General features: G+C 40.3%; 1 protein-coding gene across 1 annotated transcript; it reads right to left on the minus strand.

Moving 5' to 3' along the window:
* Positions 1 to 2,832: 2,832 nt before the first annotated feature.
* CRLF2 (cytokine receptor like factor 2) lies at positions 2,833 to 16,848 on the minus strand. The gene is made up of 10 exons (XM_035114491.3): positions 16,742 to 16,848; positions 15,974 to 16,021; positions 15,593 to 15,698; positions 13,320 to 13,483; positions 11,790 to 11,926; positions 9,750 to 9,903; positions 8,261 to 8,378; positions 6,521 to 6,605; positions 4,971 to 5,106; positions 2,833 to 4,148 (listed from the first exon to the last, which is right to left on the minus strand). The coding sequence occupies exons 1-9, from the start codon at positions 16,815 to 16,817 to the stop codon at positions 4,978 to 4,980; spliced, it is 1,017 nt and encodes a 338-aa protein (XP_034970382.3). The 5' UTR covers positions 16,818 to 16,848; the 3' UTR covers positions 2,833 to 4,148; positions 4,971 to 4,977.
* Positions 16,849 to 17,187: the final 339 nt, after the last annotated feature.

The raw sequence follows: 17,187 nt of genomic DNA on the forward strand, positions 1-17,187 counted from the left end.
ATCTACTTGCACTTTGACGTGCTTTCGAACTGCTAAGTTGGCAGGAGCAGGGACCGAGCAACGGGAGCTCACCCCGTCGCAGGGATTCGAACCGCTGACCTTCTGATCAGCAAGCCCTAGGCTCTGTGGTTTAACCCACAGCGCCACCCGCGTCATCTTAGGGTCTCAGTATTTAACCCCCTTATTTGCATTTGATCCCCTCTAGCATTTATTAGGTTAGCAGAAAACAGTTTAGAAAATTTACTTTCAGTTTAGTTTTTATTTTATTTTAATCAAAAGATTATAATTAAACAGACAACGGCAGACTCCAGAAAGCCTCAGAATTTTGTTGCTGTATGTTTGTTTTGGATTACCTCTTGGATTGGGTACTTTACCCTGAAATGTTGTTGTTGTTGTTGTTGTTGTTGTTGTTGTTGTTGTTGTTGTTGTTACTGTACTTATTAAATTTGTTAGATGCTTTATATTGCCCAAGGCATCCCAACGCAACTTACAACCAAGATGGCTCTCGACCAGTCATATAATAGTCTGAGAAGAAGGAGGAGGAGACCAGAAACTATAGCAGGGATTATGGGAAGTGTAGGACTCCTTTACAGGAAGCTGGCTTCAGGCACCAGACCAATTCTGCATTATAAAGATGTATGCAAATGTGACATGAAGGCTGGCAACATTCATCGCTTGCAGACAACAGCAGTGCCTGGAGACAGAGAGACAGACAGTGTGTGTATTCACAGCAGTGGACAGAGGAAAAATGGCCACTGGGAGGAGCACAGAGAGGGAAAATGCCATGGTGCATCTGTAGCAGTGAAAGCAGATGTCTTCTTCTGCCCCAGCTGTAAGAAACATATATCTCCCTTATTGGTCTTTACATCCACAGCAAGCGCTGCAACTCTCCAGCAGTTTGACTTTACTCCCAAAGGTGCGTTCTTCCATTGTCTCTCAAGACAGACTGATGGCAGTGGAGTCCAATTACATCTGAAAGACTACCATTTCCTCACTCCTGCCTTATGTGTTTTGGTTGCTATTCATTCTTATCATGGAACCCTGTTCACACAGAGACATCCACAGTAATGCAGATCCCTTCTTGTGCATGGTACACAGAGATTTAGCTCAAATTAAATATCCATTATAAATTGGATGTCGCCAATGTGTGCAATTATAAAAGTAAGGTTCTCGTGTACGGTTTCTGATTTCACTTAGGAAACTAATGTGCGTGAGAAGTGTGAAGGACTCTCAGACAAAACAATGTTTTGCTGTTCATTTTTCATTTTTCCAAAATACCCGTAGGCGCTTGACCACATTATCAGAGCTAAAGCAATACAGCTAAACATCTGCTATTACTATTATGTATTTTGCCTCTGAGCATGTGTGTGTGGTCTGATAAGTTGTAGACATGCAACATTATCGTTTTTTCTCTGGAGGCAAAGATTCTGTTACAAAGCTTCTGCCTACAGAGATCTGCTTAAAAGCCAAATTATTAACATATGGAAAAGCAAGAATGACACATAAGTCAATGCAAAGGAAGAGCATCACTGCAGTTCGTACTCTGTTCTTCCTGGAGACTGGATGTCCAGTGACCAGGTCAAGTCTTTAGAGACTACCATACAAACCTCTGAAATCACCACCATCTTGTACTTTATTACAGTCCATGCATTCAGTTGGCTTCATAATCATGCCATCTACCATGTGCAACATCTGGATGCTGATGGGACATTGCACAATGTAAGTTTTCTGTGATTGCTGGTGAGCTTTGAACTTCTCTTCCTTTAGCAAACTGACAGCCCAAACCTGACTATTTTCTAGAAGCTGAGGATCTAAACCAGAGGCCGCAGGAGCTCGAGTCCAACAACATCTGGAGAGTCATAGGTTTGCTACCCCTGATCTAAACACGAACTGTCACTGGACCTGTAAAGGGGTAAAAGAGTATTGGAAATAATCCATAATGAACTGGGGGGAAAAATGTTTAAAAGTACTTTTCAACAACAAAAACAACAAAAACAAAAACCAGAGTCCTTTTTGTTGGGGATAATTAGGACGTAAATTCCCAGGTGTCAAAAAAGGTTATAATAATATAATAATTTATTATTTATACCCCGCCCATCTGGCTGGGTTTCCCCAGCCACTCTGGGCGGCTTCCAACAGAAATATTAGAATACACTAATTTCTTAAAGATTAAAAGCTTCCCTAAACAGGGCTGCCTTCAGATGTCCTCTAAAAGTCTGGTAGTTGTTTTTCTTTTTGACATCTGGTGGGAGGGCATTCCAGAGGGTGGGTGCCACTACCGAGAAGGCCCTCTGCCTGGTTCCCTGTAACTTGACTTCTCGCAGCGAGGGAACCGCCAGAAGGCCCTCAGCACTGGACCTCAGTGTCCGGGCAGAGCGATGGAGGTGGAGACGCTCCTTCAGGTATACTGGACCGAGGCCGTTTAGGGCTTTAAAGGTCAGCACCAACACTTTGAATTGTGCTCGGAAACGTACTGGGAGCCAATGCATGTCTTTCAAGACCAGTGTTATGTGGTCTCGGTGGCTGCTCCCAGTCACCAGTCTAGCTGCCGCATTCTGGATTAGTTGTAGTTTCCGGGTCACCTTCAAAGGTAGCCCCATGTAGAGCGCATTGCAGTAGTCCAAGCGAGAGATAACTAGAGCATGCACCACTCTGGTGAGACAGTCCACGGGCATATTTATGTATGCCACTACTGTAGCCTGTGTTTTGATAGCCCAAAAATGTAAAATGAGTGAGGTCCCAACTAAAGAAGAATGGCAACTTAAGCTGATGCAATATGCACAGCTTGCAGACTTAACATATAGTATAAGAGAACAAGAAGAACATACATTTAGAGAAGATTGGAAAATGTTTATTGAATATATAGGGGGAAATTGGGTACACTTGAAAACGTTGGCAGCATTAAGAGAAATTCAACAGTGTAAATAAGTTTTGATGGATGTAATAATAGAATACTGAATGGTTTAGTTTATGTAAAATATGCAGGGATTTATTATATGCAAAATGAACCATGGAAAGAGAAGAAGGGATGTCACTGATATTTTAAGGATGTTTAAATGAGTATTCTCAATTGTAAAACAAAAACTATATTAAAAAATAAAAAATAAACATGAACTGCCTGTTCTCTGATGCCCTTCTCTGGGTGGACCTATCTTCATAGTTTATGTGCCCATGTGCTGAACATGAGAAGTACGCATCTGTGTGGTCTGTAATGTGTAAGGGTGTGCTTGTGTGTACACACATTAATTTGGCATAATGCAGAAAACTAACATTGATTCCTCACATTGTTAACTGGCCCCTCTGCCTCTTCTTGTTTATCCAGTCCCCAGGCGAAAAGCCAGCTCGTGCTAAAGTTCTACATGAGGGACAGTTCTATATTAGGGACCAGATAGATCTCACAGCTCTAATTCCAGTTTTCAAGGCAGAGGGGTGGGGAGCTTTCTGGCATTCAGTGCAGTCTAGGAGAAACAAAGAAGATCTCAGACCTCATTAGTACTGAGATGAATTTACAAGAGAAGAACTCAGAAATATACCAATCAGTCTACTCCAAAGCTCATTGTGGACTGGAATCAGTAACACAGGGATATGTTTTAGGCATGGCTGAATATCTACACCCTGCGTAAACTTTACACTCCTCATTGTAACTTGGTGCACCATATACCGTAGGCATGTAGTATGTGACAGTCTTTGCATAATGGAGGCAGCCTTCTATTAACTAAAGAAGAGGATATGTGTGTTTCTTTATTTTGAAACAATAATGCGAGTCAAAGAACAAAGAACAGGCAATGGCTATGCATTGTCTCCCTGAGTTGATTGGCTATTTCTTTTTATCATTTGTGATATGAGTATCATTCAAACATCCTCTAGAATGGCTATTTACATATCATCTATCCACCTTACATGTCATCTACCACTACATTTCTCACTGTTATTTAATACACATTTGACACTCAGAAGTCTTCTTGGCAGAGGATCCAGAAATGACACAGAGGACACAGTGGAGGAAGGACGGAGATAAGCACGTGAGCAAAGTCGGGTGGTTGAAATTGCGAGAATGACCTGTTGATGTTGCCATCAGTGGTTGTACAACAAGCATTGACTCTGAAGTTCTGGTACATGTTGGAGCCCTTAAGTATCTTCTTAATTGCCTACCATAATAACATTGGGGAGAGGGAACATAGTGTTATGCATTTGCGGGGGGTAGGCTGTATACCTGAGCCCCCTTCTAATTCCTGGCTCTTGCATGGATTCGATTCCTGGAATAGCCAGGCTAGTTTCCTGGTGATGCAATGCCCCCCTAAGGTAGCAAAATCAACAAAATCAACAAAGGTACATGGGTACCCCCCACCTTCCACAACTGTTAGTTAGAAAGAAAAAGAGTTAGGATTTGAGCCACGTGAGCTTTAAGCTGGAAGCAAGGGGGCAGACTAGGAAGCCAGAGAAAGAGAGCCATGCCCCATCTCTGCTTGAATCCAAGGCTGTGGGTGTGCTAAATGCTATGAGCCCCTCCATTGTAGGTTCAGATTGTACATATGTGCAAATAAACCACAGTCTTGAGGAAACCAAACCCTGGGTAAGCAACTGGAACCCCTGGAGACTCACACCATTTGGAGCCTGGGGTGTCATGCAACAATACTGAGAAAACAATGATGTCCTGAATGTATTCTGTACCCCAGTTCATACATTCAATCAGAGGAGGTGCTGAGACAGTACAGAGAAGGGGTACCATAAGCCCTCTCTACCATTGGACAAACAGTGACAGTGTGAATTGGACCCTTCATATGAGCAGTCAACTGCATGAAAACCTGGGTCCTGAAGTTCTTTCTTCTCCTTTTTGAGGGAGAGATCTGTGCAGACCCAATAACTGTAGAACTGCCAGTGAAAACATGCTGGATAGAAGTGGAAAGTGGGCATTCAAGTTTCTCTATCCCTCTACCCTCAATCCGTGCTTGGAATTTCAAGAACGTTACCTCTGGCTTATACTTTGGCTCCCTGGAATTTTTTTCCTTCTTCCTCTTCAATTGCACATTCTTCTTCTTCATCAACATCATCATCATATTTTACCTTTGTTTGAACCAGCACATTTTCTGTCTTGCTAATCCATTCCTTTAAAAAATGTGGACATCATCATTTGTTTAAGCAGAAGCTCTTCCTACTAGATATCCTCAGCTGATGTAAAACCACCTTACAGTTCATTAACACAAGCCAGAGGGCTGACTACAATAGTCTGTTTCAGATAACTCTTCTTACTGACTCTTAAAGACTAGCATATTACCAACAATTCAATAATAAAACTATAGTAATCTGTTTTATTGATGAACATTATTTTACTTCCTTTATCACTTCCAAAATTCTTTCCCAATATTTTTGTATTTAATTTCATTATTCAAATATTGGATATCTTTGTGCCAAAAATTTAGATAATCCCATTTCATTATCGTATTACTTCATTACAGTTTCTTATATTATGTTTTGCGCATTAAAACTCTACACCAAGATGTCATTTTTTTCTTCCTTTCAAGATGCGGTTTTCTATTCCAGTATCTGGGTACCAATGTTTTACCATTTTCCTATAACTTTTCTAACAGCATTTAATTCTCCTAGTATGACTGTGGGGTCTGTACTTAATTTATGTCCTGAAATCTTATCAATTTTCATCACCTCAGTCCAAAAGATTTTTTTTTTTACAACCTCTCTAAATATGTCTAAAGTTGGTTCTTGAGATGGAATCGAAAGCAGTCTTTAAATCGATGAAAGCCGCATATATAGCGGAAGATTTGTTGACTGTGTACTGAAGAACTAGACAATGGTTGATTGTGGCTCGGCCTTTTTGGAAGCCAGCCTGTTCGTCTGCTATTAAGGCTTCCATCTCAAGCCAGTCTAATAGTTTATCTTTGAGGTGCAGAGCATATAGTTTGCTGACGGTGTTAAGTAGGCTAATGGGTCTATAATTACCTGGGTCTGAAATTAGATAATTTCTATTATCTAATAATTTTTATAATGGCTATAGTTTATATTTATTGTATATATTTTAAATTGTATATTGGATTGTTTGATGTATAAATGTGTGTGCTGGCCGAAAACCGTAACAACAAATTAACTAATTAACTAACTATGTCTAAAGTTTCTGTGACTTTACACGTTTGTAATGTTTACTTCTTTTTTGCAACTTATAAAGAGTAAGTACAAAATCTTGCAAAAAAAAAATTCTTTAACTGCAACATCCATAAAGTATTTTGGACTTCCTTGAAAAATATTGATCCTGTGTTTTTTGGTAATTGGTAATTGCTTTATTAGGCTTAATAAAGATGTGGGTCCTTTGTTGCAGCAAGATAAAAACCATGGTTCTAGATTTGCTTTCCTCTCAATAGTCGCATTTTATCTGGGGTATTAAAAATCACTAAATGTGCAGCTGGGAACGCAAGAATGCATGCATATTTCAGAAGGGATCAAAGCAAGTTTGAGAAAAAGAAAATCAGAATACAAGGGAAAGAAACCTGGAAAGAACATGATGCTCTACCTGAAAGTTCCCATTATGATCGCTGAACAAATCAGAATATAGATGTTTGGGGTCTGGTACAGCAGGCATTAGGATCTTCCTAATTCTGTAAAAAAAGAAATAATTTAAATGATTACAATAAAAAACCATAAAAGAAAAAGAAAAGTTCTGTTCGAAAAGTAGGCATTAAATACAGGATCTTCAGCATTTAAGTAAAAGCAGAAACAGACATTTTATGCCCCAGATCATTTGAAGGGTCCTTAAAATCAAAGAGGGGGAAATAATTTATTTTAAAAATTAATGGCACATATAGCAAATGGGATGGGGAAAGGGCACCTTTCAGCTGATGAAAGACAACATACCAGGCTTAGAGCTTAAAGTCAGAGCCTAGTTCATTTAAAGGGATTTCATAGAACCAGGCATGCATCTTCGCTTACACTTAAAGTCAGGTTGGGGACAAACTTGGCCCAAAAGTTCAGGATTTCATTCACCCTCGACATGACAAGGACAAACATCTTTGAAAATGAACAGGATTTTGGACCCCCCCCCATATATGAATCCACCACAATCATATGGCTCCATCACAAAATCATCATACTCAGTAATATTTTCTTACTAGTAAAGTGTCCATTTATTATGATAAATGGAGTCTGTCGAGTTTCTCCAGAGCAGAGAGAGAGCACTGATTCCTTGGCAGGGAAGAATGGACAGCTAAAAGTTACATCCACTGCAAATGCAGTTCTAAAAAGAGGGGTTTTAGACACACACACCCATACAGCATGTTAAAAAGATGTGCAAGGGTGGTAACACTTAGGATTATAGTTAGCCACCTTAAACCAAATCAGGCTTTGAGCCAACTACCGTAGCTCAGCGTTATTCCTACCGACTGTCAGTCGCTCTCCAGGGTTCTGGATGGGAAGTCTCTCATACCTACCTGGAGATGCCAGGGATTGCTTGCCTCTCCCCCAACACATGCAGCTGCAATGCCCTGACCAGCTGGCATGTGAAAGGACTCTAAGCACATACATCAGTATTCACACAAAGCCCCTTCACACATTGGGCAAAGTGTGGAGGCATGCCTTCTCCAACTATTGGTGGTGGAGCTAGCCGAGATGTTTTCACGATGCTCCTCATGCATTCTTTTATGAGCCCAATCCTTAATTTTATCCAGGATGAGTGAAGGGAAGCCACTCCATATTCTGATTGGCTAGAAGACTTTACATAAACTTCCTGTACCACCTTGTGACTTTTATGTTACTTGTTGGCCAGAGGGCTTCCTTTGAATCTTCTCTAGCGTTCCACCCTTTGCCGACGACCCTTTCTTTGCTCCTGCCTATCCAATCTGTTTATTCTTACCTACATGCAAAAAACTTCACACAGCTTCTCCAGGATATTTGTGTAAATCCTGGAGACATAGTTGGCCCTAGTCTGACTCAGATCCCATGCATTCATTCTCTACTATTCTCAAAATTATAAACCTGGAAGACCCACATCATATATATAGCAAATTCCAAACATTCCATCCCATCTGTTATATGAGAGTAAAATTTTCGGGGGGGGGAGTAAACTGCTGAAGGTCTATCTGCCACACCTTGATGGTCCTCATCTCCACCAGCCAAGATCCGATGGATAGGTGCAGTTCATCCTTTCTCAAAATGCACACTGTACCCAATAGATCCCTGAAATGTGTAGGCCTTCCTGCCGCAAATATTGTTCTGTCATTTTGATCAAGAGTTTGTGAGTGCACAAAGCAGCATTTACCTTTTCCATCTGCAAACGCACAACAGAAGGGCAAATATTACCAGGATGCCAGCCATCACCAAAGTCAAAGGGATTACTGTAATTGATTTGGGTTCGGAGACATCTATATCACAGGAATCTTTGAGGAATCACAAAAAGAAAAAAAGTTCAAAGTGTTTTCCAGTATATTTGAGAAGAGAAACATCAGATTCTTTGAAGCATATTTTGGCCAACTCTTTCTTTCGAAAAGCAATTATTAAAAAATGGAATAATATGGACTATTAATCTTTAGGCCACCATTCTTTTAAAGCTTCTACATTTCACAATAATGTGGCGTTTTGTGTTGTCCACTGAAGTACCCTTCTGCCAGGATGAAAGAATACAAGGATACCAGTATGAGATTTTTCTGCTTTGTGAATAAAAATTAGCTCTTTATATTGTCATTTAGCTCTTTATATTGTCATTTATATAACTAACCTTCTTCGTTCCAACAGAAAGCGTGACTATACTGGAATAGGAAATATGGTGTCATATACATGTGCTGATGCCTGCTAATGAATGCTTTTAAAGGAATATATTATAACAAAAGGTTGTCTGGAAAGAATATCAACTGAAATTCATTTAAAGTCCTGTGTCCAATTCTCTGCTGTTTCCCAGTTGTGAAATGGGCCACTGGGGTGTCACTGAAAACAGGTCCCTGTGTTGACTAATCACCCTCAGTGCATTGCAACCAGCATATTTTCTGTCTTGCTAATCCATTCCTTTTAAAATGTGGACATCATCATTTGGAAATATGGCTTGGGATGGTTATGGGAGAACTCTGCTCAGTTTGGATCTTGACTTTTATAGTTGCTTACTGGGGTTGATGGGGGTTGTAGTTCCACAATATGTGATGAATCAAAGTTTTCCCTCAACTGCCCTAAAGCGTGCCCCACTTCCCCCTCCCTTCCCCAAAACGCACCCAGAAATGGCAAGGTACAGTGGCATGGTTTCGCTGGAGTTGGCTGTGCAAAACCTCCCAGCCCCTAGAATACTGCAATGGCAACTTTCCAGGTCCTGTGGAGAACTACATTTCCCAGACTCCTCAGTGCCTGGAAAAATCATTGAAGGGATTTTGTCATTGCCCTGTTATCACTGCTAATTTGGGAGTGGGGGTATTTGACAGCAGGGCAGGGGAGGGTAAGTTGTTGGTTCTTAAACAATTTAAAATCAAATAAAATAGTGGATTTGTTGTGTTATGGTGACAGAATGTGGGGTATTATTATTATTATTATTATTATTATTATTATTATTATTATTCCACTTCAATTGTGCAAACCTAAAGCTTACAGTATGTGCTTGAATCCCGACTGCAGAAGAGTGGCAGTGTCTGGGGGCACCCTGTATAACAGCGTACCCTGAACACTAAATAAAAGACAAGACGTAGGTTTGCATGTTAACATTATCTAGAAATAGAAGGTTTCAGAAAGAGGATTTGCAGTAGCAGTGCATTCTTTTTTATTATTTTTACCTACAGAGCTGCCATTTTTCCAATGTGTTTCTGCTCCCCATTCACTGGAATAAGAAAATCCACTGCAACTGTGTTTCAGCCTGAATCGAAAGGAATAGCATTTCGCTGGATCAAATCCTTGGTCTTTAATCTCACAACATGCTTGGTCCCTAGACTGAACAGCAAGAGTATCAGTCATTAATAATTTTGTTCATTGTATATTTTGTAGGCTACTCTAACAGGCTTTGGGAATATTTTGGTTTGCAATAAAGACTGTGTGTCGGGGCCTAATATCTGGGGAAAGAGTTGTTTCTTCAGACTTTGGAACTCACTTGTACCTTAATTGTTTGCACCACAATTCTAAACAATATATATTGAATCATAGACAACTGAGAGTTTTCTTTAAAATCCAATACAGTACAGTGGTACCTCGGTTTACAAACACAATTGGTTCCAGAAGTCTGTACTTAACCTAAAGCGAACTTAACCTGAAGCGAACTTTCCCATTGAAAGTAATGGAAAGTGGATTAATCCGTTCCAGACGGTCTGTGGAGTACTTAAACTGAAGCGTACTTAACCTGAAGCGAACTTTCCCATTGAAAGTAATGGAAAGTAGATTAATCTGTTCCAGACGGGTCCGCGGAATACTCAACCTGAAGCATACTTAACCCGAGGTATGAGTGTAATTGGTTCCGGAAGTCCGTATTTAACCTGAAGCGTACTTAACCTGAAGCGAACTTTCCCATTGAAAGTGGATTAATCCGTTCCAGACAGGTCCGCAGAGTACTTAAACTGAAAATACTCAAACCGAGGCGTACTTAAACTGAGGTATGACTGTAGATCACTTGGAAGTTCCACATTTCTATTTTTGAAGAACAAAGCATTAGGGTTTCATCTTACCTCCCTTTGTATCATATTTTGTTCTTTATTTTTTCCCTCATTTCTTATCTCAGGGTTATATCCTATGCTTGCCTTGCACAGAGTAGACCCATTGAAATCAATGGACATGACTAACTTAGTTTGATACAACCCTTAGTTCATTATTCTGGCAATGCTTTGAAAGAAAGAAGCTTGTGCAGATGCACACCATGAAGAAATAATCAACATATGAATTAGAACAATGAAGTAGCAACTCGGGGATTTCCCCAGCTTTCTTGCATATCAAGTCTCCAAGGAATTATCAGATCTTTAGTTGCCTAAACACAGCTACTTAAACTCAGTTTGTGAAATTAAGTTCCACTCAGATAATTGGGACTGTGTGTCGAAATACACAGATGAGGGGGATGTGAGCAACAGTCCACTGGCAATCAATTTAGAGTGCACGGTGATGTCATTGCATAACCGCCAACATTTCTCCAATGAGAATGTTTGTTATTTATACCCCACCCATCTGACTGGGTTGCCCCAGCCACTCTGGGTGGCTTCCAACAGATATAAAAACATAATAAAACATTAAACATTTTGAAAACTTCCCTATACAGGGCTGCCTTCAGATGTCTTCTAAAGGTTGTATCTCATTGGACCAGGAGTCACATAACTCCATACCCTCCAACATTTCTCCAGTGAAAATAGGGACGTCCAGGATCTAATCAGAAACCGTGACGGCTTCTGTAAATCTAGACCTGTCCCTGGAAAATAGGGACACTTGAAGAGTCTGTTGCTCAGATAATTGTTTTCCCTGCATCCTGTGTCTTGCAGAAGTTCCAAGTTGAAACCAATATCAATGGGCCAACCAAAAAGCCTACAATGTTGGAGCATGAAGGTGCCAAACTGCAGCAAATGCAGGAGATTTGATCTGCACAATAATCAGCACACTTTCCACAGCTGGGCCTCAGCGGTCCATTTGCTATTCTGGACATCTTCGCTTTGACAGGCTTCAAGGCCTTCTTTCTTGCTGCAGGCAACCCAAGATGATGAGCTTCAAATTCATCGATTCGAGACTATGTTGATGTGGTGGAAAACTCCTAACAAAAACCACCCACATTTATTTTTGCACTGCAAAAGAAAAAGTCCCTTTCCAGGTTTCCATTCTGCAACACAAAGCTGCACTTATCTACCCACCTGCCAATCTTTGTCAAGTTGGCTTTTGTACTGAAGCTCAAAGCGAAAACAATGCTCATTCTCAACTGCCTTGCACTGCACAGTTACTTCGTCATCTGCCCATTGGAAAGTAACATTTTCAGGTGGGTTGGGCTTCACTGGTGAAGATAAAATTAATACACTCAATTACACAGTCTAGCTACAAAATGTTATAACTGAACGCATTGGACTTGTTGGCATCCCTTGACTGAAGCCTGCCCAAATAACAACAAAATATGAAATCACATAAGCTATCAGTCAACGAATAACTGCTACGGCATGTTGTTGCATGCTATATAAGGTTAAATATGTGGCGAGAACACTTTTAAATGCAGTCAGATAGCAAAAACTACTGTATGCCGAGAATCAAATGTTGTTGTGTGTGATAGTTATAAATTGATTCCTGGGGATTTCTGGGCTCTTTGAAAGCATGAAAGGCAGTCCCTCATTGAAAAGATGAGTGAGAGAACACAAGGTTCTTGGAAAGACACTTTGTCCCCGGCACAGGTCCCCCCCCCCCAAAAAAAATATGGTAGTCGTATTTGCCACAGTGAAACTCCAAAGCATTCTATGTTAACTAAGTGTGCGCCTTAGAACATTAATCAGAATCCTCTATTACAACACTGAATTCCCAGGCAGAGATTGATGTGGAAAGGTAAAAACAGCACAACAGCTCTCCGTACTGTGAAATACAAAGTACTACTGCGTATAAATGGCATCAAAAATGGTAAATAAAATTGAAATTAGGCAGCATTGGGGAAAGAAGAAGAAGAAGAAGAAGAAGAAGAAGAAGAAGAAGAAGAAGAAGAAGAAGAAGAAGAAGAAGAAGAAGAAGAAGAAGAAGAAGAAGAAGAAGAGAAGGAAAGGACCCCTGGATGGTTAAGTTCAGTCAAAGGTGACTATGGGGTTGCGGCGTTCATCTCACTTCCAGGCCAAGGGAGCCGGTGTTTGTTCACAGACAGCTTTCTGGGTTATGTGGCCAGCATGACTAAACTAATAGATTATTGAATTTTAATATCCTTCTGGAAGCCGCCCAGAGTGGCTGGAGAAACCCAGCCAGATAGGCGGGGTATAAATAATAAATTATTATTATTATTATTATTATTATTATTATTATTATTATTATTATTATTATACCACTTCTGACGGAAGCCAGAGCACACAGAAATGCCGTTTACCTTCCCACCACAGAGGTACCTGTTTATTTACTTCCACTGGGGTGCTTTCGAACTGCTAGGGTGGCAGGAGCTGGGACCGAGCATTGGGAGCTCACCCCATTGCGGGGATTTGAACAGCCGACCTTCTGATAGGCAAGCCCAAGAGGCTCAGTGGTTTAGGCCACAGCGCCACCCGCATCCCATTAATAATAATAAAAATAACGACACAGATATTTACTAAGTGGAATTTGAAGAAGTCAAATTGCTGTTGCTTCCCCGTTTTTCTTTTGTAATCCTAGCCAGGCACCGACACCAGAAAAGATTGCTGCCGGAGTAATAATAGTTGTTAACTTACACAAATTGCTGCTCTCTTGTTCATCATAGTAAACCTCCTCTGTCTGATTTGGATTCCTAATGTAAATGTGCAGATAAAGCCCTTCAGTAGGAAACCGACAGCCACTGTTGTATCCTTGGTCATGCATATATTCCATGCACTGCTTCTCTTCTTGTTTATCAAACCTGCAATTGAAATAATCATATTCAATAAGATGGCAAAAATCTTTTCCATTGAAAATCAGGATGTTTGGAAATGCTTTAAAGGGAATATAATCCTTGCCTATGCCTGTGGAGGGGAATCCCTGCCTTGCCAGGTATCTTACATGAAATGTAAGATACCTATTTTATTTCAATTTAATTTTTAAAAATAATAGAATGCAGTAGTGTTTAGTTGGCCTTCTTTGAAACACTTTCCCCAAAAAGCAAGGCAATTGACAGGATTTGACAACCACAAGTCACGTGATGTTCCTTTGGGGTAGGGACAACATGATTTCCAACTATACTGGTTTTGACCATCTATTTAATTTCCACCACTTCAATATTAACAACTTCACCCTATAACAGTTTGCAGTTTTAAATAAATGAAGTTATTGTTTTGGATACCCTGTTTCCCCGAAAATAAGACGTGGCCATAAAATAAGTCGTAGCAGGATTTTTAAGCATTCAAGGAATATGAGCCATACCCCGAGAATAAGACATAGTGATAGGCGCAGCAGCAATGCCGGCCGCGGCAGGAGGAGGAGGAAAAAATAAGACATCCCCTGAAAATAAGCCATAGTGTATTTTTTTGAGGAAAAATAAATATAAGATGGTGTCTTATTTTCAGAGAAACACAGTATTTACAATTCTGAGAGTTGAGCCAGCACAAAGATGCTTGTCTTCTATAGTAACAGAGCTCATCTGCTGCTAAGTTATCAAAAGACAGTGCTGACATCTAGAGCAAGAAGAGTGAATAGCAAGAGGTCTTGCCTGTTCCAAGATAGCCTTACTCTGCTGGTTCTGCAGCTTCAACAGGCAGCTTGCCAGAGAGAATGAAAGGTCCCACCAGCCAGGAGAGAGGGGTGTTGTGTGTGACATATTCCAGCAGCTCACCCATATATTCTTGTACTTTTTGCAGTGTCTGGAGGCTCTATATTCCACTCACTGGCTTTAGATACCACTCACTATCCTTCTGGAGTGACTGTCCGAACTAGGGGTGGGTGGCACCGCTTCGTGGTGGTTCCAGTCCTACTTGGATGGTCATTCCCAGAAGTTGTTGCTTGGGGGGGATGCTTTTCAGCCCCTTGGAACCTTCAATGTGGGGTTCTGCAGGGCTCAATCTTATCACCTACATTGTTTAACATCTACTGTGCACGAAACCGCTGGGTGGGGTTATCTGGAGGTTTGGAGTATGTTGCCAGCAGTATACTGACGACACTCAGCTCTGTTTCTCCTTTACATCTGCAGGTGAGGCAGTGGAAATGCTGGATCAGTGTCTTGCCTCGGTAATGGACTGGATGAGAGCCAACAGACTGAAACTCAATCCAAATAATACTGAGGCACTGTTAGTGGGTTGTTCCCTAGACCGGATGGGTGGGAGGTTGCCTGCTCTTGATGGGGTTATACTTCCTTTCAAGGAGCAGGTTCGTAGCTTAGGGATACTCCTGTATCCTTTGTTGTTGCTCAAGGCTCAGGTGGCCTCAGTGGTCCAGAGTGCCTTCCATCTGCTTTGGCTGGTGGCCCAGCTATGCCCCTGTCTAGACAGGGATAGCCTAACTACTGTTGTCTATGCCTTGGTAACTTCAAGGGTAGATTACTGCAATGCGTTATACGTAGGGCTTCCTCTGGAGACGGTTCGGAAACTTCAGCTGGTGCAGAATTCAGTGGCCAGGTTGCTCACCAGAGCAAGATGGTTTGAGTATATTACACCGATCTTCACATGCTACAAGAAAGTCCAGTGAAACCAATAGTCACATTTAGAATTGGCCACCAGAATTGGCCATAGGTTGTAGGGTTTTTTAAAGTGTTGAGAAGACAGCTTTCTCCCAACAACCAAACAGAAAAGCTATTTGTGACCTCCAAACAGTATGGAATGGACAGTGAATATGTGCAATAAGATCAATGTTCTCACTAGCTTGAGTTCAGAATATAAATATAAGATCTTATCTATCTCATGCTTTAGTTCCTTTGGATAAAAGGGAGTGAAAGGAAAGGGGAAAGGCGGAGGGGGGGTGCATATCAATACCAATTTGTTTGAAAATTCCCAGCATTCAAACCTAGAAATCCAGAGAAAGTCTGTTTGCCAGTACTTACTTATAAGACATCGTCATGTTCCTGCCTGGAAAATTATTTTTTGCATGCCATGAAATCTCCATCCTCTCACCATTGACATTCTGTATTTTGTATTTTGTGCAACCATCTAGCAAAGAGGAAGGGTTGTAATTGTTTAAAATAATCCGCAAAATAAAGGGCTATCAGTCTCATCCAAGTTAGATCTTCTAAATATACATGTTTCTGCTGCACCTCTCAGTACTAAAAAGGAGAAACTTATAGCATAAGGCTAGAAAAAGCGGGTGAGTTGTCCTAAAATGGCAACACCAAAGAGAAGCCTATTCTGCTGAAGCTTGGAGATTAAAAGGAGGGTTTCTAGGTTGTGTGTGAATATATTCGAGAGCTCTGTTTTTGTATCATTACCTGCCAAGACGTCTTCAGAACCATTAAATTGATTGAAGGGGTATAAACCTTGAAAACAAAGTGAATAATAAGACTGAATACGAAAGGAAGAATGGCAAAAAAATCCCACACTGCAGATGAAAAGCATGAGCATTTTTTTCCATGTAATTTTGTACAGCATTAACTAGCAGGTCATTATTTCCCATCATAATCGTGATTTTTAAATGGTAGGTTGTTGTTTTCCTGTAGAATTCATTTAAAAGAAAAAAGAAAAACCAGACCATAGATGTAACATTAAATTACATTTATTGAACTACTTCCAGAAAACAAAAGACACAAATTCCTGTGGCTTTTAGTTATAAGTAATGCTGCTTAGAATTTTTAATGCAAAAAAAATCCCACCCCAAAACCAAGTAATAAAAAAAGCACTTAATTTATTTAACCTTTTTTAGAAAAAAAATATCTTTGTTACATGTTTCAGATCTCTGTAGCTGTAATAAGATCTGCACCTTATGTAACTACAGTATTGCATATCTATTGTGTTCTGTCCTGAAAGTTGCAACATATACTATATTGTTCGAGCTTACCTTATACTGAACATTATGAATTTTGCCTCTGACATTTAGTGTTACAAAGACTTGGTTCAAACAAACCTTTACAATTGATTTAACTCTAAATTTCGTTCAAGTCTTTGTAATTTTTGTGCATTATAAAGTGAATGGTTGCTAATACTGAGTTGTTAATACTGGTATTTGTGCTAAAAATTCATATTGTCAGATTTTAACTTACATTGTGCCCATGACTGAGAAACCAGCAGGAGGATGCAGAGCAGAACAGCAGCAGTGGATTTAGCGCTCAACCCCATACCTGGAAATATAGTGTATGATCAAATTATTATCAATATAAACCACAGCAGTATTTCTCTAGGACTGATCTATCTTTACTACTGAATAGCTTTGTATCAAAAATGGAAATCTAGAGGAAGTGACTATAGGAAATATGTGCAAATAGCGAGAGAATTATAATCTGTTCTCACAGATCTTAAAAGTTGCATAGATTAGGCTTTCTTTTTACTAAGTGACTATGGGTGTCAAATATAAGTCCTCTAAAGAACCTGAACTGGAAATATATCTTTAACAACTCAGCCATGGAGTTTCTCATGTATTCCAGTGCCCCTGCTCGCAAACCTATCCAAAAGGATTCTGTGACTCACTGCTAGGTAACCAAGCCATAGT

This window comes from Zootoca vivipara, chromosome 4 (genome assembly GCF_965207765.1).
Source record: "Zootoca vivipara chromosome 4, rZooViv2.hap1.1, whole genome shotgun sequence".
In the NCBI taxonomy this organism is placed as follows: Eukaryota; Metazoa; Chordata; class Lepidosauria; order Squamata; family Lacertidae; genus Zootoca; species Zootoca vivipara.

Excerpts from the sequence above, each read along its gene's own strand:
- CRLF2 (XM_035114491.3), bottom strand. The coding sequence starts at position 16,817 with ATGGGGTTGAGCGCTAAATCCACTGCTGCTGTTCTGCTCTGCATCCTC. Across the intron at positions 11,927-13,319 it reads ACAAGAGAGCAGCAATTTGT|TGAAGCCCAACCCACCTGAA; the intron begins GTAAGTTAACAA and ends TATCTTCACCAG. Across the intron at positions 9,904-11,789 it reads AACTTGACAAAGATTGGCAG|TCTAGGGACCAAGCATGTTG; the intron begins GTGGGTAGATAA and ends CTTGCTGTTCAG.